A 27,845-nucleotide genomic window follows, 5' to 3' on the forward strand; every position below is an offset into this window, starting at 1 on the left:
TTATTTTATGCCTTTATGTCTATTAAGCTAACAGTTTACCTTCGGTTTTGTAATTCTGCACGTCAAGGAAACAAAATGTGACTTTTAATAATTCCCCCCTCCTCTCTGTACTTTCTCTCTTTCTCCCACCCCTCCCTCCCTCCCTCTCCTCTCTCCCCAGGTGGCAGTGCGTGGTTGGAGCAGTCAGGGTCTTCGTGATGAGCTCTACATCCAGCTCTGTCGTCAGACCACAGGTACACACACACACTCACACACACGGTCAGTTTAACACCTGAACACACACAGCTACGTGCACACACTGCATAACACTAACAGTGTGTGAGCTATTGTACACACAATTAACAAAGCGATGAATTCGTTAGACACTGGCTTGATGCGCAGTCTACCTGAAGTCAACCTTTAATCAAATGAACTCTAACCCCATCCACTACTTCTCACAGAGAACTTCCGCTACGATAGTCTGGAGAGGGGCTGGGAGCTCATGGCTGTGTGTCTGGCCTTCTTCCCCCCAACTCCACGCTTCCACTCCTACTTGGAGGGATACATCTACAGACACATGGACCCCCTCAACGATACTAAAGGTGAGAGAGAGTGTGAGGGATGCCTGTGGTTGCGTACATGCGTGTGCGGCGGCTGGCTGACCGTGGCTATCGCCAGGTAATGGAAAGACAGACAACCTGACATTTGGTCGTGCGTTGTAGAACACCTGCTGGGCATCGATGAAGGTGGCAATTTACCATGTTCAATCGTTGGGAAATGAATAGAAAATGACAGGCTATTTTTCTGTGGTCAGGGGCAATATAGGATGCTAATTATCTTTTGTGGGTGAGGTCTGTTTCCACAAATAGTCTTCCCAAGCTGTCTGTTATCTTTAATAATAATAATAATAATTTGGTTGGTACTTACACTACCGGTCAAAGGTTTTAGAACACCTACTCATTCAAAGGTTTTTTTTTTATTTGGACTATTTTCTACATTGTAGAATAATAGTGAAGGCATCAAAACTATGAAATAACGCATATGGAATCATGTAGTAACCAAAAAAGTGTCAAACAAATAAAAATATATTTTATATTTGAGATTCTTCAAATAGCCACCCTTTGCCTTGATGACAGCTTTGCACACTCTCGGCATTCTCTCAACCAGCTTTGTGAGGTAGTCACCTGGAATGCATTTCAATTAACAGGTGTGCTTTCTTAAAAGTTCATTTGTGGAATTTCTTTCCTTAATGCGTTTGAGCCAATCAGTTGTGTTATTACAAGGTGGGGGAGTAATACAGAAGATAGCCTTATTTGGTAAAAGACCAAGTCCATATTATGGCAAGAACATCTCAAATAAGCAAAGAGAAATTACAGTTCATCATTACTTTAAGAAATTAAGGTCAGTCAATCCGGAACATTTCAAGAACTTTGAAAGTTTCTTCAAGTGCAGTCGCAAAAACCATCGAGCGTTATGATGAACCTGGCTCTCATGGGGACCGCCGCAGGAAAGGAAGACCCAGAGTTACATCTGCTGCAGAGGATAAGTTCATTAGAGTTACCAGCCTCAGAAATTGCAGCCTAAATAAATGCTTCACGGAGTTCAGAGGAGACTGTATGAATCAGTCTTTCATGGTCGAATTGCTGCAAAGAAACCACTACTAAAGGACACCAATAAGAAGAAGAGACTTGCGTAGGCCAAGAAACACGAGCAATGGACAATAGACCGGTGAAAATATGTCCTTTGGTCTGGAGTCCAAATTAGAGATTTTTGGTTCCAACCGCCGTGTCTTTGTGAGACGCAGTGTGGGTGAACGAATGATCTCTGCATGTGTATTTCCCACCGTGAAGCATGGAGAAGGAGGTGTGATGGTGCTTTGCTGGTGACACTATCTGTGATTTATTTAGAATTCAAGGCACACTTAACCAGCATGGCTACCACAGCATTCTGCAGATATACGCCATCCCATCTGGTTTGGGCAGGACAATGACCCAACACACCTCCAGGCTGTGTAAGGGCTATTTGACCAAGAAGGAGAGTGATGGAGTGCTGGATCAGATGACCTGGCCTCCACAATCACCTGACCTCAACCAAATTGAGATGGTTTGGGATGAGTTGGACCGCAGAGTGAAGGAAAAGCAGCCAACAAGTGCTCAGCATATGTGGGAACTCCTTCAAGACTGTTGGGGAAGCATTCCATGTGAAGCTGGTTGAGAGAATGCCAAGAGTGTGCAAAGCTGTCATCAAGGCAAAGGTGGCTACTTTGAAGAATCTCAAATATATTTGTTTAACACTTTTTTGGTTACTACATAATTCCATATGTGTTATTTAATGGCTTTGATGTCTTCACTATTATTCTACAATGTAGAAAATAGTCACATCTAGAAGAACCCTTGAATGAGTAGGTGTTCTAAAACGTTTGACCGGCAGGGTATATTGTCCTATTTCATGTACAAGTGTGTATTATACGCATGTGTGAATTGGAAATTGGAATTGTTTTTTGAATATCCCAACTCCCCTTGAGACACCCTCGGACAGTGGGGTCACAACCAAGGTATCTGCATCCTCAGTGCTGTTATCTGGAAAATGTGTAACGTTCGTCGTAGAGAGGAGACCAAAGCGCAGCGTGGTACGTGTTCATGATAATTTATTAAATCAGAACACTTGAACAAAAATAACAAAGAGAACGAAACGAAACCCGAAACAGTTCTGTCAGGTGCAGACACAAAACAGAAAACAACTACCCACAAAACACAGGTGGGAAAAGGCTACCAAAGTATGGTTCTCAATCAGAGACAACGATAGACAGCTGCCTCTGATTGAGAACCACACCCGGCCAAACACACAGAAATAGAAAACATAGAACACAAAACATAGAATGCCCACCCCAACTCATGCCCTGACCAAACCAAAATAGAGACATAAAAAGGATCTCTTAAGGTCAAGGCGTGACAGAATGTGTCTCTCTCTAGTTTCCCTATCATGCCAGGCTCTGTGTTTGTAATGTACACGTGTGTGATGTATGTGTGGCTAGGCTGACTGGCCACTGATTTGGTTGTTATTGGAGCCTTTCGCCTCAGCATACCACAGTTGAATTCCCTCACTCAAGTTCCACCCACTAGACTAGCCAGTTACTGAACTATTTGCGATATATTCTCTCTCTTCTCTTACTCAACTTTTTCCCCTTTCTCTCCCTCCTCGCTCTGTGGCTTCCGTTGAAGCCCTTCAGATATGACTTCTGCCTTTCATCCCTCTTCCTCTCATCCTTCTCTGAAAGCTTTTCAAAATCCTCACCTCCATTCCTTCTCTATTCCCCATTCATCTTTTTATTCTCCTTTTCTTTTCTTTATGTCTCTCAGGCTCCCTCTCCTCCCACTGTCTGTCTGTTCTTACTGAATTTGTGTGGTTCTTCATGATGTACACATTGTACACATGAGTCTGTATGTTTTGTCATGTGCCTCTTTGCATGTTCATTGTTGTCTTCTTGATGTGACATGTCGTAATGGTTTGTGGCATATTGTGTGTGTGTGTGTGTGTGTGTGTGTGTGTGTGTAGTTGTGCAGTTCGACCATGGTGTTTGTTAGGGGAGTCTGTTTGTCCTAGTGGTTTACACCAAATCCTGTGTAGTCGTTACCATGGTTAATCTACGTGTTTTGATGTATGTGTGAGGGTAGTGTTTGTGGTCCAGGTGTCAGGGTGTGTGTTGTGAGTGACGGTTGCTGTGGTTATGGTGTGTGTGTGTGTGTGTGTGTTGTTGCAGTGGCTCGGCACATCAGCGGTCTGCTGGCGAGCCGGGGGGAGAGGCGAGCCAGACTGATGCGTGGGCGTCGCCCTGGGAGGGAGAAGGCGGGGCCAGCAGAGGGTAGGGGAGGAGTCAAACTGCCTACAACTGGTTAGCTACTCTCCCTGTGCCTGCTGCTCTCTCTCTCTCGCACACATCTCATTAATCACATCTCATACATCAACACACACACACACAAGGCCCTGGCTACTCTTCCTGTGTCTGCAGCAGATTACGACTTCTGCTGCCACTACCTCGTCCTTCCCATCTCCATCCTCTTCTCCTCTCTCTTCATCTCAATTGATGTCATCTCTTTAATCCTCCTCTTCCTCTCCGTCCTTCACCTTGAGGATCTAGCTCCGTATCTATCTAGCTTCTTAGGTCCTCAGCGTTTTGTGTGTCTATTTCATAGCTGTCGGCCCCCTATTGCTCTGTCTTTCTTTCTGTCTGTCTTTTTCTGTTCGTCTCTCTCTCTCTGTCTGTGTTTCTCTGTCTGTCTGTCTCTCTCTCTTTGTCTGTCTGTCTCTCTCTCTTTGTCTGTCTGTATACCTACCTACCTACTCTGTCTGTCTGTCAATCTTTGTCTGTCTGTCTTTCTCTCTCTTTGTCTGTATACCTACATACCTACCTACTCTGTCTGTGGTTGTCTGCACTCTGTCTTTTTCAATTTGCGGCATTTTTCCCCTACCACTGTGACAACTGTCTAACTCTATCTGGTGCGCGCATGTATGTGTGTGTGTGTGTGTGTGTGTGTGTCAGGTAACACACACACACATCACACATTTGTAACTGTGTATTTCCTCCACGTGTCCATGTGGTCTGCTAAACCATTTCTCTGTCTTACATCATTCTACTGTCTTTTGGGTGTCAGTCTACTCATTCATTCCCTGAGGGGAGAGTCCTGAGCATCAGTTCGGTCTTTTAGTGTAGGGTAACTCTGGTAACTACTAGGACTGTTACCTGAGTCAAATTGTGCTCTTATGTGCTTGTAGAATGTATGAACATGATGGTTGGACAGTGTGTCAATGTGGGCGTCACAGGGTCAGAAGGACAGTGTGTCAATGTGGGTGTCACATAGGGTCAGAAGGACAGTGTGTCAATGTGGGTGTCACAGGGTCAGAAGGACAGTGTGTCAATGTGGGTGTCACATAGGGTCAGAAGGACAGTGTGTCAATGTGGGTGTCACAGGGTCAGAAGGACAGTGTGTCAATGTGGGTGTCACATAGGGTCAGAAGGACATTGTGTCAATGTGGGTGTCACATAGGGTCAGAAGGACATTGTGTCAATGTGGGTGTCACAGGGTCAGAAGGACAGTGTGTCACTGTGGGTGTCACAGGGTCAGAAGGACAGTGTGTCAATGTGGGTGTCACAGGGTCAGAAGGACAGTGTGTCAATGTGGGTGTCACAGGGTCAGAAGGACAGTGTGTCAATGTGGGTGTCACATAGGGTCAGAAGGACATTGTGCTGGCTGGTTAGGACTGAGGCTGTATGGTCGGTGTGTTTCCACATTTAGACCACTGAGCTGTTACCCTCCAGTAATTAACTTGAGTGGCAGCAGAACTATCCTGTGTCACCCATATACAAATGAGTGGATTTGGCTATTTCAGCCACACCCGTGGGCAAACAGGTGTATAAAATTGAGCACACATCTCCACAGACAAAGAATGGCCTTACTGTGCCTTACTGCTCAGTGACTTTCAATGTGGCGCCGTCATAGGATGTCACCTTCCAACAAGTCAGTTTGTCAAATGTCAGCCCTGCTAGAGCTGCCCCGGTCAACTGTAAGTGCTGTTCTTGTGAAGTGGAAATGTCTAGGAGTTGCAACACTCACTACCGAGTTCCAAACTGCCTCTGAAAGCAACGTCAGCACAAGAATGGTTTGTCAGGAGGTTTCCATGTCGCAATGCCAAGCGTCCGCTGGAGGGGTGTAAAGCTCGCCGCCATTGGACTCTGGAGCAGAGGAATGAATCACGCTTCACCATCTGGCAGTCCGACGGACTAATCTGGGTTTGGCGGATGCCAATACATAGTGCCAACTGTAAAGTTTGGTGGAGGAGGAATAATGGTCTGGGGCTGATGGAACGCCGACTGCGAGCCAGGCCTAATCGCCCAACATCAGTTCCCGACCTTACTAATGCTCTTGTGGCTGAATGGAAGCAAGTCCCCGCAGCAATGTTCCAACATCTAGTGGAAAGCCTTCCCAGAAGAGTGGAGGCTCCTGTAGCAGCGAAGGGGGGACCAACTCCATATTAATGCCCATGATTTTGGAATGAGATGTTCGACGAGCAGGTGTCCACATACTTTTTGTCATGCAGTGTACATGCGTGTGTGTGTATTCTCTGTTCCCTCGCTATACCTGTGCTTTGAGTCCGCTAATCTTCGTTAATTTCAACTCATTACTGTATAATCTAACAACTAACTTGTGCGTGCGCGTGTGTTTGTGCGTTTGTGTGTGTGTTTTTCTCCAGGAGTGGCGATAAGCGGCTATGCCAAATACTGTTACCGTAAACTGCAGAAGGCAGCTCTGACCGGAGCTAAGAAGGTATAAGTGCTCTATTTCCTCTACTCTTCGTAAATTGCAACTCAGTGCTGTATGATCTAACAACTAACCTCTGTGTGTGTGTGAGTGTGAGCGCACTACAGCCTGATCCACAACCCACCATCCTTTACCATCCTTCATGAGAAGAAGAATTTCCTTCTTTCTAATATCCTCTCCCGGTATGTCTGTCTGTCTGTTGTGTCTGTACCTGGCGGGACTCCGTCTGGGGGGGGGGGGGGGCAGTCTGCTTTTCTTCCTCCTCCTTTAGCTGTAGTGCGGGGTTAGTTAGCTAGTTGTAAGTTAGCTGAGCTCACGGAGATCGAGTGCAACGAGGTCTGTGCGCTAACCACTAACTATCCCCACGGCAACCACACACCACTTCATTAACACCCCTCCTCACGCCACACACACTCACTCACACCCACTCACACCCACTCACACACGCATACACAGAGAGAGGCACACTATACACACCCCCCTCCTCACACGGCATAGCCCACCGCCGTCTGATTAAGAATCCCATATCAGAATGCTCCCAAGGATGGGAATGGGTTGGGAATATGGGACACGATGCACTACACAAACGTGCAATGCTATGTCACCACTGAGCTTTAAGCTCCTGTTTACTAAGTAGGAAATCAATAAGTAGATGCTTGAGGGGATAAGCTGAACTCCGGATATAATCATTATTTATCGCGCATCCACCTCGTTAGTTACCCTTTGTTTTGTTTCCCTTTGTGTGACAGAGGACTTCCTGTGTTTCCATTTCATTAGCCCCTCATTTGAATCATCACCCTGTGTGTGTGTGTGTGTGTGTGTGTGTGTGTGTGTGTGTGTGTGTGTGTGTGTGTGTGTGTGTGTGTGTGTGTGTGTGTGTGTGTGTGTGTGTGTGTGTGTGTGTGTGTGTGTGTGTGTGTGTGTGTGTGTGTGTGTGTGTGTGTGTGTGCGTGCGTGTGTGTCTTAATTGAGTTATTGTTTCAGCAAGCGGTGCACATAATACAGTTTGTTATTAATGTAATGTCTGGAGCAGAATTCCTGCTGAGAACGCTAGAACAACACAACAAACACACACACAAATAAACACATACACAGTCTCACTTTATCACCCCCCCCCCCCCCCCCCCCCCCCTCCACACACACACATGCTCATATTGATTTCTTAACCAGTCCACCAATTAAAGGAGCCCTTCAGGCAGATGTATCTTCTGGGTGTTTTTAAACCAGATCACATGACTTCACAGCCTGCCTCTGTTCACCAGGCTCACAGACGGAGGGTTGCGTGCGTGTGTATCTGTGTGTGTTTGGGTATATATGCGTGAGTGAGTGTGGATGTGCGCATGTGTGTTGGCATGTGTACAGAGAGTGATGGGGGGGGTCTGGGTGTCATGGAAACAGCCTCCAGGGGGACATTCCATTCCGTTGTTCATCTATCCTTCCCCTGACCTATAAAACAATATCTGACTGACTGTCTCACTAAACCGGTTCTAGTTGATACTAGCCCAGTTGGCTGTCTGTTTTAGACCAGTGCCAATCATTATAAGGCAAGTCCACTGGTTTAAATGATCTGTAATAGAACAGCCTCTCTCTACTGGTGTCCAGTGACGATCTCTTCTGTGACCTACTGACATCGGACTTTTTGAATGTTCTAGTTTTTGCCCCTAGTAACTCTCTCTATGTCCTAGTTCCTCCTCTCTCTGCCTATCTGTGTACCAAAGACTTCACCATGGGTGTGTAGTATCAGAGCCAGCAGCATTGCATCGAATGTTGCAGGAAAATAAATCAAAGTGTCTGTTATCCGTGTGTAAGTCAGACTACTAGCCAGCATCTAGCTCAGTTTTCCCGCATGGAAAGAGAATCATGTAATCATGAGGTGTATTCATGTGAAATATTAGGAACATAGAAATAGAATGAATAGAGCTGACAAGATTTCCTATTCTATCTGAAAGACGATCATATAAGCTCAACACCAAATCCTCCTGAAGATTGTGACCATGGAGGAATAATTCTACTTCATGTCATGAAATGGTGCTGTTCCCACTCCGGCCACAGGAGGGAGCCAGTGAGGCTGTCTCTCATCTGCTGTCTACAACTCTATCTGGAGAGGCAGAAACAGACAGAGGTCTGAACAGAAGGAAAGGATAGGCGAGGGAGAGACAGATGAAGAGAGAGAACAAGGGATAGAGGGATGAACAGAGCAAAGGAGCAGTGGAGAGGAATTGATTGGGAGGGAGAGGGAGAAAGACGAATAGACAGGGAATGAAAGAGGAGAGAGCGAGTGATGGATTGATAGTGGTGGGTAACGTAATTCATCGGTCTTGTGTGTGGTGTGTGTGTGTGTGTGTATGCTCCCATCTCCCATCACATGTGGTGATGCCAGTCTGTGCTAGCAGGCAATGGTGGTTGGCATTGTGTGTGTGAGGCATGTAGAGTGTGCCAGCATCTCTGCAGGGTGGTAATAGAGACAGTTGTCACTTGGTGGACTCACACACACATACACCCTGACCGCATCCCATAGCCTGAGGCCCAGTGTTTGACTGGTATTAAGCCCAGAGCAGAGCCTTTTCCAGGCGATTAATAGGACTTATTCTGCCCTAGCGCAAACCCAATGAACTGTTCTCTCTCTCTCTCCTTTCTCCTTTCTCTCTCTCTTTTTTCTCTTTCTCTCTCTCTTTCTCTCTCTCTCCTTCTCTCTCTTTCTCTCTCTCTCCTTCTCTCTCCTTCTCTCCTCCTCCTTTTTCTCCCTGCCCACTCCTTTCATACTTATTTTCGGTCTCTCAATAATTAATCTAGATACATTTATGAAGGTCATACCAGTATTTTTCAGTAAATGCACGGTTGCTAAATATATAATGTGTTGCTTTGGCTACACCTCGAGAGCTGTAGAGTTGTGTTATGTTATCATGGAACTGCACATCCCCTCGTTGATTATCCCTCTACCACACGGTATGACACAATACAACTTGTTTTGTTGGAATGATGTATGCATTTTGTCATTTTCTAAATAGATGCGTGTGTTGTTTGTAGGGCTCACTTTAAAAAGAGACTCGGGTCTCAATGTTGACTGCCCGTATAGATATAGTTACATAAACATGCGTGTCTATGTGTATTGTAATCCATGGGTTGCAGAAGCACATAGTAGTTGTGTCTTATCTAACAACCAGTGCGTGTTTTCCTGTGTGTGTGTGTGTGTGTGTGTGTGTGTGTGTGTGTGTGTGTGTGTGTGTGTGTGTGTGTGTTGTTATCCAGGGGTTGCAGAAGCCGTGTCTGGAGGAGATCAAACACGCCAGGAACGCCATATTCAGCCCCTCCATGTTTGGCTCCTCCCTGGAGGATGTGATGTCACTGCAGAAGGAGCGTTACCCCGACAGCCAGCTGCCCTGGGTCCAGACACGCCTCTCAGAGGAGGTTCTGGGGCTCAACGGAGACCAGACAGAGGGCATCTTCAGGTCCGTACCTAACTCTCAGTCACTAGTACTAGGGAGGGAAAGAGGGAGGGAGGAGTTAGTTGTAGTAGACGCGCCTGTCAGTGAATGTCCTGGTAGTCATCAGAGACCAGACAGAGAGAGAGCGATAAATGGAAGAGATAAAGCGATTGGTAAGGATGGACATGCTGTGAGGAATGATTTTCATATGTGAGGAGGAGGAGTCTAATGTGTCTCTGACCCCTGACCTGACAGGGTTCCGGGTGACATAGATGAGGTCAACGCCCTCAAGCTGCAGGTGGACCAATGGAAGATCCCCACGGATCTGGAGGATCCTCACATCCCAGGTAACACACACACACCATAGGTCCTGATCCATCCACCCACTGTATACACTCCCTCCTCCCTCTCTCCTACTCTCTACTAGCCCCAGGCCCTCTGCAGTGCTCTAATTCTCTGAGTATTAATAGCCCCAACACCAAAGCATGCTGGGAGCAATGTGCCTGCTGCAAAACTACAGTCATTTCAAAAATGATTCCTTGTAGAAGGAAGAGAGCACTCCTGTCTGTAGGTTGGAGAGAGCCAGTTCGTGCTTTACTAGGTCATTAGTTATAACTCTATTACCAGCACAGAGACACTTGGATGAACCACACACACACACACACACTCTTTCTCTTTCTCACACAAGAACACATACACAAACTCGCTCTCTCCAACAACAAACGTTCCCAGAACTTTAGAGAACGTTCCCGTAGCCCTTTACACTCATACCCCTAAACGGGTTGAAAAGGGCAGATTTGGGCACTAATAAGCACCTAAATTGGAACGTAGTGACTGTACAGTAACATGCTATACATGACATCAGAGCTCTGGCTCTGTGCTTCACAGCGCTGTATGGGTTTTGATTGACAGACGTTCCAAACTTGAGCACCGCGCACGACAAGAAGTTGCCCCCATTCTTCCTTGTAATTGGGCAACTTTTGCTGATGTACAGTGAGAAGATTACATTTTTTTTTTTTTTTTACTAGGCAAGTCAGTTAAGAACAAATTCTTATTTACAATGACGACCTAGGAACAGTGGATTAACTGCCTTGTTCAGGGGTAGAACGACAGATTTTTACCTTGTCAGCTCAGGGATTCGATCTAGCAACCTTTCGGTTACTGACCCAACGCTCTAACCACTAGACTATCTGCAGCCCCATGGTGTCATATCCTGGGTTGTTATGAACAGAATGAGCCTGTTTGTTTATTGTTAAGAAAACTTGCCGCGGCACACACACCTGAAGGGACTCAATCCTATTCTCAACAAAATTGCAATCTGTTTCTCTGAATTGCCTTGTGAAAGCCTAGCACTGTAAGATTGTATTTTATAACATGTTGGCAATGGAACAAGCTTTCAAATCGTGACCACCTGACCCAGATTGCGATTTATAATGGACCATTTTTTGATTGGGTAAACAACAACAGTAATTGTGTGATGGCGGGGACGCAGGGTTGTGTCGAAACAACTACAAGTGTGCTTGCCCTAGTTCCTCAACGGCTCAGCTAGGAGAGCTCCAAAAAGTACCTTACAGTTGAAGGCTCTTCTTTGAGTCCTAAAGGTGCATTGAAATTGCCTAGGATGTTTGCACACTTTGGAGAGGTGTGTGGCCACTTGGAGACACCAGTTAGTCTTCTCACTGAAACCCTTGTCATTTTTGTTGTCTTATGTTGCACCTACTCCACATTATCCAGGAATATTCTTATCATGTTACTTAATGTATCCAGATTATTTTCAGATTTCGTTATCAACAAATGCGGCGAAAAATACAGTACATTTAAAATGCACAGAAAATCAACAGTGTAATGTTTGGATTCAGTCTTGTGTCAGGTGAACTGTTGTGTCCTCACCTTTGCTCTAATAATTGTGCCATTCTCTCCAAACTGTTCTCTTTCAATTGCTACCATGGATATGCTTTGCATATTTCTTCTGTGGCAAACATTTCAACTTAGGCCAATTCCCACGAGAGTGTAAAGGGTTAAGAGTCTCATTAGATCATTAACTAACGTTTTCATAGGAATGTTCCCATGATGCGCAAGTAGTGTTTCCAAGAGACTATTCACTTAATGTCAAATAGAAGTTACCCAGAACGTGGTTACCATGTTCTCAGATATTAATGTTATAGATACGTTTCGTGGGAACATCGCATGAACATTCATTTGTCCAGTTTTCTGTGGGTTCGGAGAATATTCCATCAGTGTCCCACCAAACATACACAGAACATTGTTGCCATATTCTCAGAACATAAGAGATGAATGTTCTAAACACGTTTCATGGGAACGTTGCAAAAACATTGTGTCCAGTTTTCTGTCGGTTAGGAGAATATTCCATCAACGTCCCACCCCAAAACATTTCTAGACACGTTTCAGAGGAACGTTTATGTGTAAAAAAATAAAATAATTATGCATTGCACATCACGTTGCCGAGACAATTAAGACCCTGATTGGTGAACCACTGATCCATTCATAGCTCTTTGTCTGTTGGCAAGGTTAGGTATGCTCACACACACAGTGCTTTAAGCATACAGTGTTTTCAGCTTACATATTTGACACACCTGATTATATTGTGTATGTTCATTTATACAGTAAGTATTATTCAACATTATTCAACAAATCTTCAATTGGGATTTGAACTCACAACCTCTCGGTTCACTGTACTCCAATCTTCCTGTCTGGTATCAGTTCATCTGATTATTCGCTCATCGTTGATTTTATTGTTTTCAGCTATTTGAGGGCTTCCTGTATAGTTGTCTAATGTTGGTGGGGCATATTAACCTGTTTTAATGATACTCCTGGGTCACTATGATCAATAAAATGTTTTCTTGGGTGTAATTTTAAACAGAGCTGAGATTTACTTCGAAGTGCATTCACCTTATTGCTTATACCTATCTAGTTGTTTCAGATCTACACAAGTGCCCAGGGAAAAGGGGTTAGGGTTCCTTCTAGACAGGACCTAACTATACTGGCCCAATAAGCACACGCCCTGGAGATGTCCCTTATTGGTACGGTGGTTAGGGCGTTTGTTATTGGTGCAGGTGGCCGGGGTTAAGAGACCCACTAGGGGAGTGACCCTACTCTCACATTCTTATATGTTCATGCTCATTATTGCTGTTTTGAATTGCATTTATCAGATCTTTTGATTGTTTATATGGACATTTCGTTAGAACAAATGTTTTTTAAATATCTTTGCTTATTACCATAATGTGTATAGATTTCTCCTCTTTCACGCATTTCTGGAACTTTGGCTACCAGCTTTGTGCCTTTGTGCATGACCTCCATATGCTTTTTCAGGTTTGATATGGTGTTTCTGGATGAGGAGATCAATGCTGCCTTTGCCGAGTTTGCATTTGACTACAATGTTGTTCTCTTTCTCCTCGATTAACTCAAAATAATGTGAGCATTTCCACAAGGAAAAGGTTAAGCGGGGTAACACAGCTGCTATCTTCTTTTGATTTTCAGCTTTACGAAACCCCCTTTTGGAAACGGGTTAGCCTACAGCTTGAATTCCGTTAGCGTGAGGCAAGGCTTTAAAATTATACGCCTATATAACACGACAGTATAGATATACTTCTGAAAGTAATGTATGGGTTACTTGAAAAAGTAACTGTAATCATTACAATATTTGAAGACAGTAACTCGTTATATTACTCCGTTACTCATAAAAGTAATACAACTGTAAGTAATTTATTACCCCCAACATTGGTCCCAAGTTAGTCTGTTGCAATTTGTCTATTTTTCCACATTAAAACTTGGAGATGGAGCTCTGTGTTGTGTATTTTTCTGGTGTAACTGGCATCATCATCTGTTAAATGTTAGAAAGTACAGGCATGCTACTGTAAATATACACTTTTCTGATATTCTGAGAATGTGAAAACCATGTTCTAGGTGTGTTTCTATCAGAAGCAACACTACCACCTGGGCCACGTTTTCGGCAACAAATTAGGAACGTTACAGATAGAAATGCAATGACGAGAGCTGATGCAGTTCCTTATCAGAGAAACGTTTGTTCTACGTGATATATGTGGTGTGGGTTTCAAAAAGACCATAGAGTTCTCTTTGAGATGCTCACCTATCTAGAATTCTACCGATTCCCATCTTTCAATGAGAAACTCATTTTAATTAGATCAGATAGGTCTGTTGTAACTGTTTCCAAATAGTGACGTTAACCTATATTGCTAAAAATGTGAAATTAGGATGACTCCCCTAGCGGGTCTTGAACCCAAGCCATCAGTGACTAACACCCTATCCACTGTCCCAATAAGGGTTATCTAGGGCATGTGCTTATTGGGCCAGTATAGTTAGGTCCTGTCCGGAAGAAACTCTAACCCCTTCTCCCTGGGCACTTGTGTAGAGCAGAAACAATTTGATTGGTGTAAGGAATAGGGTGAATGTGTCACACCCTGACCTAACTAAAATAATGAAGAAAACAAATAATACTAAGGCCAGGGCGTGACAGAATGCACTTTGAAATAAATCTCAGCTCTGTTAAAAGTACACTCAAGAAAATATTCAGGAGTATCATTAAAACAGGTTAATATGCCCTCACCAAAATTAGACAACTATACAGAAAGCCCTTAAATTGCTGAAATCAATGAGAGAATAGTCAGATGAACTGATAACTGACGCAGACATGGTGGTGTAGCAGTAAGATCTGAATACTATGAACCAAGAGGTTGTGAGTTCAAATCCTAGATGACGGCATGTTGAAAAGGAATTACTGTATAAATGAACATGCACAATGTAATCTTGTGTCAAATATGTAAGTTTAAAAGCACTGTGTGTGAGTATCCCTAAATCTTGCCAACAGACAAGCACTGTGAATGGATCAGTGGTTGACCAATCCCGTGCTTGGAAACAGTAACATGACGCGATGTGTAATGAAACATATTTTTGGGGGGGGGGAGAACGTTTCTTTGGCACCATCAGGCGACGCATCCTGACAATTGACACACAGTGATGTTCTTGCAACTTTCCCATGAAACGTGTCTGGAACATGAACATTTTATATTTCTCGAACATGGAAACCATTTTCTGTGTATGTTTGATGTAACGTTGATGAAGTATTATCTCAACCTTCAGGAAACTGAACATGAATGTTCTTGCAGCGTCCCATAAAATGCATCTAGAACATCAATGTTGTATATTCTGAGAACATTGTAACCACATTCTGGATAAGTTCCGTTTGAAATGTTCCCCTAACTTTAACACCAAAACATGCTAAAAAAGATTCTCTATTATACAGTGCGTCCTGAAAGTATTCAGACCCCTTAACTTTTTCCACATTTTGTCACGTTACAGCCTTATTCTAAAATTGATTAAATCGTTTTTTTTACCCTGATCAATCTACACACAATACCCCATAATGACAAAGCAAAAACAGGTTTTTAGAAATTGTAGCAAATTTATTGAAAAAGAAATACCTGAAATACCTTATTTACATACAGTTGAAGTCGGAAGTTTACATACACGTAGGTTGGAGTCATTAAAACTAATTTTTCAACCACTTCACAAATTTCTTGTTAACAAAGCATAGTTTTGGCAAGTCGGTTAGGACATCAACTTTGTGCATGACACAAGTAATTTTTCCAACAATTGTTTACAGACAGATTATTTCACTTCTGATTCACTGTATCACAATTCCAGTGGGTCAGAAGTCAACATACATTAAGTTGACTGTGCCTTTAAACAGCTTGGAAAATATCAGAAAATTATGTCATGGCTTTAGAAGCTTCTGATAGGCTAATTGACATAATTTGAGTCAATTGGATCTGTACCTGTGGATGTATTTCAAGGCCTAGCTTCAAACTCAGTGCCTCTTTGCTTGACATCATGGGAAAATCAAAAGAAATCAGCCAAGACCTCAGAAAATAATTGTGGACCTCCACAAGTCTGGGTCATCCTTGGGAGCAATTTCCAAATGCCTTAAGGTACCACATTCATCTGTACATACAATCGTATGCAAGTATAAACACCATAGGACCACGCAGCCGCCATACCGCTCAGAAGGAAGATGTGTTCTGTTTCCTAGAGATTAACATACTTTGGTGCGAAAAGTGCAAAACAATCCCAGAACAACAGCAAAGGACCGTGTGAAGATGCTGTAGGAAACAGGTACAAAAGTATCTATATCCACAGTAAAACGAGTCCTATATCGACATAACCTGAAAGGCCGCTCAGCAAGGAAGAAGCCACTGCTCCAAAACCCCCATAAAAAAAAGCCAGATTACGGTTTACAACTGCACATGGGGACAAAGATCGTACTTTTTGGAGAAATGTCCTCTGGTCTGATGAAACAAAAATAGAACTGTTTGGCCATAATGACCATTGTTATGTTTGGAGGAAAAAGGGGGAGGCTTGCAAGCAGAAGAACACCATCCCAACCGTGAAGCACGGGGGTGGCAGCATCATGTTGTGGTGTTGCTTTGCTGCAGGAGGGCCTGGTGCACTTTACAAAATAGATGGCATCATGAGGGAGGACAATTATGTGGATATATTGAAGCAACATCTCAAGACATCAGTCAGGAAGTTAAAGCTTGGTCGCAAATGGGTCTTCCAAATGTACAACGACCTCAAGCATACTTCCAAAGTTGTGGCAAAATGGCTTAAGAACAACAAAGTCAAAGTATTGGAGTGGCCATCATAAAGCCCTGACCTCAATCCTATAGAACATTTTTGGGCAAAACTGAAAAAGTATGTGCGAGCGAGGAGGCCTACAAACATGACTCAGTTACACCAGCTCTGTCAGGAGGAATGGGCCAAAATTCACCCAACTTATTGTGGGAGGCTACCTGAAACATTTGACCCAAGTTAAACAATTTAAAGGCAATGCTACCAAACACTAATGGAGTGTATGTAAACTTCTGACCCAGTGGAATGTGATGAAAGAAATAAAAGCTTAAATAAATCACTCTCTACTATTATTCTGACATTTCGCATTCTTAAAATAAAGTGGTGATCCTAACTGACCTAAGACAGGGCATTTTTTACTAGGATTAAATGTCAGGAATTGTGAAACTGAGTTTAAATGTATTTGGCTAAGGTGTATGTAAACTTCTTACTTCAACTGTAAGTATTCAGACCCTTTGCTATGAGACCCGAAATTGAGCTCTTGTGCATCCTGTTTCCATTGATCATCCTTGAGATGTTTTTACAACTTGATTGGACTCCACCTGTGGTAAATTCAATTAATTGGACGTGATTTGGAAAGGCACACACCTGTCTATATAAAAGGTCCCACAGTTGACGGTGCATGCCAGAGCAAGAACCAAGCCATGGGGTCAATGGAATTGTCCGTGGAGCTTCAAGACAGGATTGTGTCGAGGCACAGATCTGGGGAAGGATACCAAAAAATGTCTGCAGCATTGATGGTCCCCAAGAGCACAGTGGCCTCCATCATTCTTGAATGGAAAAAGTTTGGAACCACCAAGACTCTTCCTAGAGCTGACGACCCGGCAATTGGGGCAAGAAGGACCTTGGTCAGAGAGGTGACCAATAACCCGATGGTCACTCTGACAAAGCTCCAGAGTTCCTCTGTGGAGATGGGAGAACCTTCTAGAAGGACAACTATCTCTGCAGCACTTCACCAATCAGGCCTTTATGGTAGAGAAGCCACTCCTCAGTAAAAGGCACATGACAGTAGGGCTGGGCGATATGGCCAAAATAACATATCATAGTATTTTTCACATTTTTGGCGGTATGATGGTATTTGACGGTATTTTATGTTTTTGATTAATAAAAGTTCTACATTTGCTTTATGAGTAGTGCGTGACCCTAGGGTGGCAACACATATATTCTAAATAATTTCAATGGGTCTTTCTCCATTCTGATTGTTTTATACTGTTCAATTCAACTTCAACCTAAAATAACTTCCTGCATTTCCATCACTTTCTGCATTTCCTGCACTCATTTGAGATCATTTCCACACTGATCTCATTTCCACACTATATGGGAAAAAATACTGGGCCTTATTTTTAACCAAATGTTGCGATTCAGATCTAAACACTTGGGTGAACTCATGGAAATTAGAATGTTTATTATAATTCTATAGTTAGAATATAAATTATAGTGGGCACTTTGATTACAGTGTTGTTTGACATGACGACGAATGAAAATGCAATGAACGAGTTATTGTGACAGGGTAGGAACCAAAGTGATGTTCAGTGTTTCCTAGGGGACCCTATAATCTTTCGCTACATTAAATCTTTATTCATATTGCCAACATATTCATGCTTCGCCTATTCCTCATTGATTTAGAAAATACTGTTGCACAAACAACATGCTGATTTAAGTCTCCACCAGTACTGGTATCAGGACGTATTAGGTAGCTACGTTTGCCCTGACTCAGTACTTTTATAAGCTAGTTTACTAGGCAGCTAACTAGCGTTTAGCATTAGTGGCTAACACGATTTAACTTAACTTGCTAAGAAAATACAAACTAGCTGTTTGCAGATGTAAGAAACACAAACTAATATTGTAATTATAGAACGCTTGTGGATTTATATTACGATCAAAGTGGAAACAACATCGTTGTCATCAACATTGTTGGATCTGCTACATTGACCATGCAGACTGAACAAAAGTGTCTCGTGGTCAAGCAACAACAAATGCGCTACTTGAGTGACGGGGTGGTACTAGGTCTGTGTGGAAAGCGGCATGGAGAGAGAGAGAGCGGAGAGGGATGACTCAAGTAGCGGAGTAAACTATACTATAAAAATGGACGTTACACACAGCGTATCACATACCGTTATAGAAGGTAAAGTAAAAACCCAAACGGTCCATGCATAAATACTGGTATGTAGTAAAATACGGTATACCGCCCAGCCCTACATGACAGCCCGCTTGTTGTTTGCCAAAAGGCACCTAAAGACTCTCAGACCACGAGAAACATGATTCTCTGGTTTGATGAAATCAAGTTTGAAGTCTTTGGCCTGAATGCCAAGCGACATGTCTGGAGGAAACCTGGTACCATCCCTACAGTGAAGCATGGTGGTGGCAGCATCATGCTGTGGGGATGTTTTTCAGCGGCAGGGACTGGGAGACTAGTCAGTATTGAGGTAAAGATGAACGGAGCAATGTACAGAGAGATCCTTGATGAAAACCTGCTCCAGAGCGCTCAGGACCTCAGACTGGGGGCGAAGGTTCACCTTCCAACAGGACAACTACTCAAAGCACACAGGCAAGACAACGCAGGAGTGGCTTCGGGACAAGTCTTTGAATGCCCTTGAGTGTCCCAACCAGAGCCCAGACTTGAACCTGAACGAACATCTCTGGAGAGACTTTAAAATAGCTGTGCAGCGACGCTCCCCATCCAACCTGACAAAGCTTGAGAGGATCTGCAGAGAAGAATAGGAGAAACTCCCCAAATACATGTATGCCAAGCTGACCACTGTGACTGACCCGTCATACCCAAGAAGACTCAGGGCTGTAATCGCTGCCAAATGTGCTTCAACAAAGTACTGAGTAAAGGGTCTGAATACTTATGTAAATGTTATATTTCAGTTTTTATTTTTTGCAAATAATTCCAGCGTGGGAATGAAAGGAATGTAGACACACGATTCCTTGGAGAGAATAACCGGATGGTCCTGCTTGAATTGACCTTCTTAGATACAGCTACTCAACCGTTGCATTGATTGTTAAGAGGTTCCTTTGTCTTCTTCAACCTCGTGTTGCGTTTTGGGGTCACGAATAGTCGTGGACCTCGGCTGCAGCGCGCGGTCAACTTAGTCTGATATGTAAATTCTTAACTCACATGTTTAATACCCCCGGGTCACAAAGGGGCGTTTCCATCTTTATAGCAAGTTCTCTGGGGGGTATCTAGTTACGAGGCAAGGTATGGATTTTACTCTGATCTAGTTTAGACAACTAAATTCACAGTTCATCTTTACAAAAACATTATCTTTGATTGGGATATTTTCTACACAATGCACAGTATGTAAAAGTCATGTACATATTATGAAAACTCTTCAAGTTACAATGTTTTCGTTATAACGTCATAATTTAACTTTTAATAACAACAAAAACAACATTCATTTTCATATTCCCCCTATTGTTGTTACCACCATTTTGGCGGATGAAATATATTGTCCCGAAGTCCATTTATTGCATGTTACCGTTCTGAGGTAGATTCTCCATAGACCCACCATACATTCCAAACCTCCACACTGAGAGGACAAAGGATTCATCTGCTGCCTTTAAGATTTACAATGGGTGTGAGGTATCATAACCTCCCCCCCCATCTATCCCTCTCCCCCTCTGTGGGAGTGAGAGATGTCTCTGTAGGACTGTGATCCACAGTAACCTGACCCAAACTAGCCAGTCATGACACATTTTACGGGTAACATTACAAAAAATGTAAATTGTCAATTCAAGGGGCTTTATTGGCATGGGAAACACATGTTAACATTGCCAAAGCAAGTGAAGTAGATAATATACAAAAGTGAAATAAACAATTCAAATGAACAGTAAACATTACACTCACAGAAGTTTCAAAAGAATAAAGACATTACAAATGTCATATTATGTATATATACAGTGTTGTAACGATATACAAATGGTTAAAGTACAAAAGGGAAAATAAATAAGCATAAATATGGGTTGTATTTACAATGGTGTTTGTTCTTCACTGGTTGACCTTTTCTTGTGGCAACAGGTCACAAATCTTGCTGCAGTGATGGCACTCTGTGGTATTTCACCCAGTAGATATGGGAGTTTATCAAAATCGGGTTTGTTTTCGAATTCTTTGTGGATCTGTGTAATCTGAGGGAAATATGTGTCTCTAATATGGTCATACATTGGGCAGGAGGTTAGAAAGTGCAGCTCAGTTTCCACCTCATTTTGTGGGCAGTGTGCACATAGCCTGTCTTCTCCTGAGAGCCAGGTCTGACAACGGCGGCCTTTCTCAATAGCAAAGCTATGCTCACTGAGTCTGTACATAGTCAAAGCTTTCCTTAAATTTGGGTCAGTCACAGTGGTCAGGTATTCTGCCACTGTGTTCTCTGTTTAGGGCCAAATAGCATTCTAGTTTGCGTGTGTATATAAGGTGTGTATAGTTTTGTGTGTGCTCTAGGGCAACGGTGTCTAGATGGAATTTGTATTTGTGGTCCTGGCCTTTTTTGGAACACCATTATTTTGGTCTTCCTGAGATTTATTGTCAGGGTCTAGCAGAATCTGTGCAGAATATCTAGGTGCTGCTGTAGGCCCTCCTTGGTTGGTGACAGAAGCACCAGATCATCAGCAAACAGTAGACATTTGACTTCAGATTCTAGTAGGGTGAGGCCGGGTGCTGCAGTCTTTTCTAGTGCCAATTCGTTGATATATATGTTGAAGAGGTTGGGGCTTAAGCTGCATCCCTGTCTCACCCCACGGCCCTGTGGGAAGAAATGTGTGTGTTTTTTGCCTATTTTATCTGCACACTTGTTGTTTGTGTACATGGATTTTATAATGTCATACGTTTTTTCCCCAAAAAATGTCTCTCCCTAGAATTTTTAGCTGGGTCTCTCTTTCTCACACAAGCACACACACACACACACACACACACATAGATAACTATAATGGTGTTCTTTTGTTCTGGTCTGTACTCTGGGTGATTGAGGCATTAGTGTCAGTGTGTGCTGGCCAGGGAGAGGGGTTTGTGTGTCTGACCAGTCAACTGTTTCTGTCTCTTGATTGGACTGTCATTGATTTTTTTAAATTGACTTACACTGTAGATAGCTAGAGCGAACAAATTACTCTTATTTTTCAGTCTCTCTCTCGTTCCAATTTCCCTGTCTCTCTCTTTCCAAGTCTACCCCCTCTCTCTTCCTCTCTCTCTCCCCCCAGCATCTCTGTTGAAGTTTTGGTACAGGGAGTTGGAGGAGCCGTTGATTCCGCATGAGTTCTATGAGGAGTGTATCACTCACTATGATGACCCTGAGGCTGCAGTCAACGTTGTCATGGGCCTGCCTCACATCAACAGACTGGTGCTCTGCTACCTCATACGCTTTCTACAGGTAACACACACACACACACACTATACTGTACATACAAAAGTCCAGTGTAAAAAGAAGCTCTCATCAATCCACTCCCTGAGCTTATTTATTTTAGGGACAATGATTTACAAAAGTAAACCTTCAATAGTGAACATAGTAGCAATAGGATGGCCAGAGGCTACTGTTGATTGTCTGCAAAAAGAAAGCTACAAAAAGACACCTAGCATTCATCTTGGCTAGCCTACTGTAGCTGTACAGAAAGTATTCAGACCCCTGGACTTTTTCCACATTTTGTTACGTTACAGCCTTATTCTAAAATGTATTAAATACAACAACAAAAATCTACACACAATACCCATAATGACAAAGCGAAAACAGGTTATTTTAATTTTTAGCAAGTTTATTCAAAATAAAAAAACAAATACCTAATAAGTAAGTAAATAAGTATTCAGACCCTTTGCTATGAGACTCGAAATTGAGCTCATGCGCATCCTATTTCCATTAATCATACTTGAGATGTTTCTACAACTTGATTGGAGTCCACCTGTGACAAATTCAATTGATTGGACATGATTTGGAAAGGCACAGACCTGTCTATATAAGGTCCCACAGTTGACAGTGCATGTCAGAGCAAAAAGCAAGCCATGAGGTCGAAGGAATTGTTCGTAGAGCTCTGAGACAGGATTGTGTCGAGGCACAGAACTGGGGAAGGGTACCAAAAAAATGTCTGCAGCATTGAAGGTCCCCAAGAACACAGTGGCCTCCATCATTCTTAAATGGAAGATGTTTGGAACCACCAAGACTCTTCCTAGAGCTGGCCACCCGGCCAAACTGAGCAATCGGAGGAGAAGGGCCTTGGTCAGAGAGGTGACCAAGAACCTGATGGTCACTCTGACAGAGCTCTAGACTTCCTCTGTGGAGATGGAAGAAACTTCCAGAAGGCCAACCATCTCTGCAGCACTCCACCAATCAGGCTTTTATGGTAGTGGCCTGATGGAAGCCACTCCTCAGTAAAAGGCACATGACAGCCCGGTTGGAGTTTACCAAAAAGCACCCAAATACTCTCAGACCATGAGAAACAAGATTCTCTGTTCTGATGTAACCAAGATTGAACTCTTTGGCCTGAATGCCAATCGTTACATCTGGAGGAAACCTGGCACCATCTCTACGGTGAAGCATGGTGGTGGCAGCATCTAGTCAGATGGAGACTAGTCAGGATCGAGGGAAAGATGAATGGAGCAAAGTACAGAGAGATCCTTGATGAAAACCTGCTCCAGAGCGCTCAGGACCTCAGACTGGGGCGAAGGTTCACCTTCCAACAGGACAACTACCCTAAGCACACAGCCAAGACAACGCAGGAGTGGCTTCGGGACAAGACTCTAAATGTTCTTGAGTGGCCCAGTCAGAGCCCAGACTTTAACGCGAACAAACATCTTTGGAAAGCCCTGAAAAAAGCTGTGCAGCAACTCTCCCCATTCAACCTGACAGAGCTTGAGAGAATCTACAGAGAAGAATGGGAGAAACTCCCCAAATACAGGTGTGCCAAGCTTGTAGCGTCATACCCAAGAAGACTCAATGCTTTAATCGCTGCCAAAGGTGCTTCAATAAAGTACTGAGTAAAGGGTCTGAATACTTATGTAAATGTGATTTTTATTAAAACATTTATTATTAACAACAACAAAAATCTACAAACCTATTTTGCTTTGTCATTATGGGGAATGGTGTGTAAATTGATGAGGGAACAAAAACAATTCAATCAATTTTAGAATAAGGCTGTAACAAAATGTGGAAAAGTCAAGGGGTCTGAATACTTTCCAACGGCACTGTAGATGTCTTTGGAAAAGCAGTTATCTTAACAGGGTAATGTCCTATTTTGAATATCTTACAATGATATATAGTACATCATCCTCTCTACACACTCATGCTCACACACTCATCCACATTCATACACACTTTTTAACTTCACACAGCACCCTCTTCCTACAGGTAACGCACACACACACCTGCTCAAACACACCCATCATCACCATCTCTCTCTTTCTCTCTGTCTCTCTAACCCTCCAGGTGTTTGGCCAGCCTACCAACGTGGTGATAACTAAGATGGATGTGAACAACCTGGCCATGGTGATGGCTCCCAACTGCCTGCGCTGCCAGTCAGACGACCCACGCATCATCTTTGAGAACACGCGTAAAGAGATGTCCTTCATCCGCGTGCTCATCCAGCACCTCGACACCAGCTTTATGGATGGACTGCTATAGCCCCCCAACTTCAACTGTACCCCGAAACTACCATACGACATGCGGCGCCTCCCTCCCTGCTATAGCCCCCCACTTTTCAACTATTCTACCCTGAAAAAAAACACACGGGTTGCCCCCCAATTTCAAATGTGCCCATAAATCCACCAAGGCTCCACCTGCCCCACAGACCCTGTTCTAACCCCCCAACATCAATTGGGATGACCAGGAAACCTCCCATCTCCAACTGCCCTCCATATACCCTGCTATAGCCCCCAAACTACAACTACTGACCCCAAAACCATCCACACAGGACAGGATGACCCCCTACCTCCCCCGACAGAGCCCCATCCCAGCCTGACCCGGACCCCTGACCTCTAACCTCTACTCCCATCCTACACACAGGGACTTGCGTCTCACACACACTGATGTACAGGGTTACACACACTCACATAGACATACTCTCACATGTACATTTACTGACGCGTACACACACACTCACTTGTATAGTACACATCCATACACACAATTTCTGAAATCAGGGTGTTGGACCACAAATCAGCTCCGGACCCAGAGCTACAGTCAAACTGCCATCAAAGAAGGTGGATAAATGAAGATGTCCCACTCAGGCTGTTTACCATTGATAAAAATGGTCACAGTTCCGGTCTGCTTAAGGGATGACATAGGTACCAATGCATTAGCAGCTGAGTCTGGTCTGTTTAGTTCATTGACTGTATACGAACCAGAAAAAAGGAGGGCGTGAGATGTCTCGCTTCCTCTCCTGTCTCTGCTACCATGAAGCCTGTCAGTCCATCTGCACTGTTGTCACCAACCAACTGATGTCAATAAAGTTTTTTATTTAGATTTTTTGGGACGGTGGGGGCGAATCCAGGTCAGGTACTAGAGGGGATCATCGCAGCACTGCCAAATCAACCGTGACTGTTGCAACCAGAAGTGATAGACACCCCTACAGCCCTTACCACCCATCCGCCTGGTACATAGGCCCTTCTGTCCCACTCACCCCTCTGACCACCCAGACAACCACACAACCTCTACCCCTAGAGCCCCTCACTATCTACCCCCAACACATCCTCAAGATGGCGCACACCTCTATACTCTCATACTGATATGATTTCTGAATGTCTAAATTAAGATCCGTCCACCTCTGTCTGTTTGTCTGTCAGAAAAACTGTACCTGTCTTTTGGACCTGTAAAAAAGTATTTTCTTTAATAGCTGATTTGACTGGGTATGGATTAAAAAAATATATATTATTATTTTATTAATTGATTTGTTGTATTTAACAGAGTTATGTTTTTTGCCCACTATTTTATATAATTTAATTTATTTGTATTTATTTCAGCAATATTTCCTTAATGCCTTCTTCTTAGACAATATACTTTAGGATTCACGTTGTCTGTGTGTGTGTCCCAAATTGCACCCTATTCCCCTTATAGTGCACTAGTTTTTGTCAAAAGTAGTGCACTATATAGAGAATAGGGTGCCCTTTGGGATGCACATCATCTTTATGTTTGAGAGAATGAGTGTGGACATGTAGGCATGTATGTGCTTGTGTGTGTTTTCAATACAATAGGACATATACATCACATGTTCATATGCACATACATGTTAATACGTGCTCTCTGAAGGGTACAGTTGGTGTGTCTCTCTGTGTGTCTGAGAGTTAAGTCCTGCTGTTTTTTTTTGTTCTGTTAAATCTGTATTTACACACATCAGAGAGCTCATTGAACAAGAGAGACTGACAGAGCAATAACCTACACCCTCTGGATCTGTAACCAGGTTTCTATCCCAAAAAAAGTATATGTCAGATAAAACATTTCACGACTGTCCTGATGGAAACAGGAAATTGGAAACCGCAAATAACCATCATATCGAAGTAAACGTCGAGTCACGTGATGATATGTTGTGTCGTCTTCCCCCTATAACAATGCAGTGATTGATGCTCCTTTCCAATAAATATTGAGGGTCTTAATCCAGAGAAATGATGATCGATACTTGGCTGCCTTTTGACATATTAAAATAATCTCGCTCTTTTGTCCATAATAATCTCATCATATAGGCTATCCTACGCGCACTGTATCTGCAAGCTGTTGGCTAGAGAGCACGTGCCAAGACCAGAGTGGGCACAGTCGCAATATAACGCAGTTTTTTGGGTGTTTATTTTTACATAACCCCATTTAACTTGTATTATTTATTCGGTACATGGTCATTTAACCGCAAAAGTTATTTTTATGTGCACTACGTCTTAAGGCACAGACTTTTTTCCGCAACAGGTCAGTTTGATGGAAACATCTCGGGTAGGAAAATGCATATTTGTGAATATTCACATGAAAATCTGTCTCCAATTGGAAGTGCTCTTCATTTACCTCTCAACAATGGCTGAATTACAATCTGTAAGTAGTAGAACTGTTCACTCAGTACTTTGGCCAATACTACATTTTTTACTGACATGTTTAAAACTATTTTCTACAATGGAAAGGAGGGCATACACTCACATGTTAACAACATAGACTACCAAGGGGCACTGCAAAAATACTACTCTCAGTTACAGAAAGAAGGAACAAAAATGTGTGTGTGTGTGTATGTGTTTGTGTAAGGGATGGCAGTAGAAAATCGACCAATCAGCATGCAGAACTTCGGGTCACCACTTTAAATAAAATAAAAATATATGAAAAAATAAACATGAAATACTTACAGAAAGGATTTACAAACATGAAGTGTTAAAAATAAATGTTTCCACTTTAAGAGATGATTTTCAATCTCTTTTTAATCTCTTTGTTTTCAATGATTACTGGTTGGTTCTCATTTTTGATTTGTTGCTACATATGTTCTTCTTACAGTTAGTGTCCATACTGTTATTATCATTATTAATGTAATTAAAATGACTGATATTGATCACAAGTAAGGTGGGAATCAGCTGCTATGTACTCTCTGCTATGTACGCTCCTCACCTCCTCCTTTTCTTCCTCTAACTTCTCCTGCTCCCTGCTCCTCAACATTTTCTTTTCTCTTTTAATGTCCACTGTCTGTCACTCAAACAAAAATCGACATTGTTTAATAAACAATTAAAATGTGAAATATTCATAGTTTGTGTGAGACTTTTTATTAACTAACACAGTGACAATCCATCATAGTTGACTCCCATGTCAATGTAACAATGCAGCATGTACAGTTGAAGTCGCAAGTTTACATATACTTAGGTTGGAGTCATTAAAACTCATTTTTCAACCACTCTTGTTTACAAGCTATAGTTTTGGCAAGTCGGTTAGGACATCTACTTTGTGCATGACACAAGTAATTTTTCCAAATATTGTTTACAGACAGATTATTTCACTTATCATTCACTGTATCACAATTCCAGTGGGTCAGAAGTTTACATACACTAAGTTGACTGTGGCTACCTTTCAGTGATACCCATCCCAGATCCGGGAGCATCCTCATCAAAAAAAGCTGACTAGCCTAGCCTAAAGGGACAGGGATATCATATAATATAATTTTCATGAAATCACAAGTCCAATACAGCAAATGAAAGATAAACATCTTGTGATTCCAGCCATCATTTCCGATTTTTAAAATGTTTTACAGCGAAAACACTATGTATTTATATAAGCTAACCACAATAGCCAAACACACAACGGCATATTTTCACCATGTTTCCACCGCATAGGTAGCTTTCACCAAACCCACAAATAGAGATAAATTAATCACTAACCTTGAACAACTTCATCAGATGACAGTCTTATAACATCATGTTATACAATTCATTTATGTTTTGTCCGAAAATTTGCATATTTAGAGCTGCAAATCGTGGTTATACATTGTGAATACGTAGCAATAATTCCCCAAAATCTCCGGAGATATTTTG

General features: G+C 42.8%; 1 protein-coding gene across 4 annotated transcripts in view; it reads left to right on the forward strand.

Annotated features, from left to right (window-relative positions):
- The window catches only part of LOC129855472 (rho GTPase-activating protein 39-like), a 145,298-nt gene extending 118,236 nt beyond the window's left edge, over positions 1–27,062 (forward strand). For 2 of the 4 annotated variants that reach the window (XM_055923178.1, XM_055923179.1), the window contains 8 exons: positions 161–233; positions 441–581; positions 3,740–3,841; positions 6,229–6,302; positions 9,546–9,745; positions 9,977–10,068; positions 21,578–21,747; positions 23,791–27,062. In XM_055923178.1, coding sequence (XP_055779153.1) covers positions 161–233; positions 441–581; positions 3,740–3,841; positions 6,229–6,302; positions 9,546–9,745; positions 9,977–10,068; positions 21,578–21,747; positions 23,791–23,985 — 1,047 coding nt within the window. In that variant the 3' untranslated portion in view covers positions 23,986–27,062. The remainder of the gene's footprint in view (positions 1–160; positions 234–440; positions 582–3,739; positions 3,842–6,228; positions 6,303–9,545; positions 9,746–9,976; positions 10,069–21,577; positions 21,748–23,790) is intronic. The other 2 variants (XM_055923180.1, XM_055923181.1) reach the window with 1 other exon arrangement.
- The last annotated feature ends 783 nt before the right edge of the window (positions 27,063–27,845 follow it).

The sequence above is a fragment of the Salvelinus fontinalis genome, chromosome 5 (assembly GCF_029448725.1).
Source record: "Salvelinus fontinalis isolate EN_2023a chromosome 5, ASM2944872v1, whole genome shotgun sequence".
Lineage (NCBI taxonomy): Eukaryota > Metazoa > Chordata > Actinopteri > Salmoniformes > Salmonidae > Salvelinus > Salvelinus fontinalis.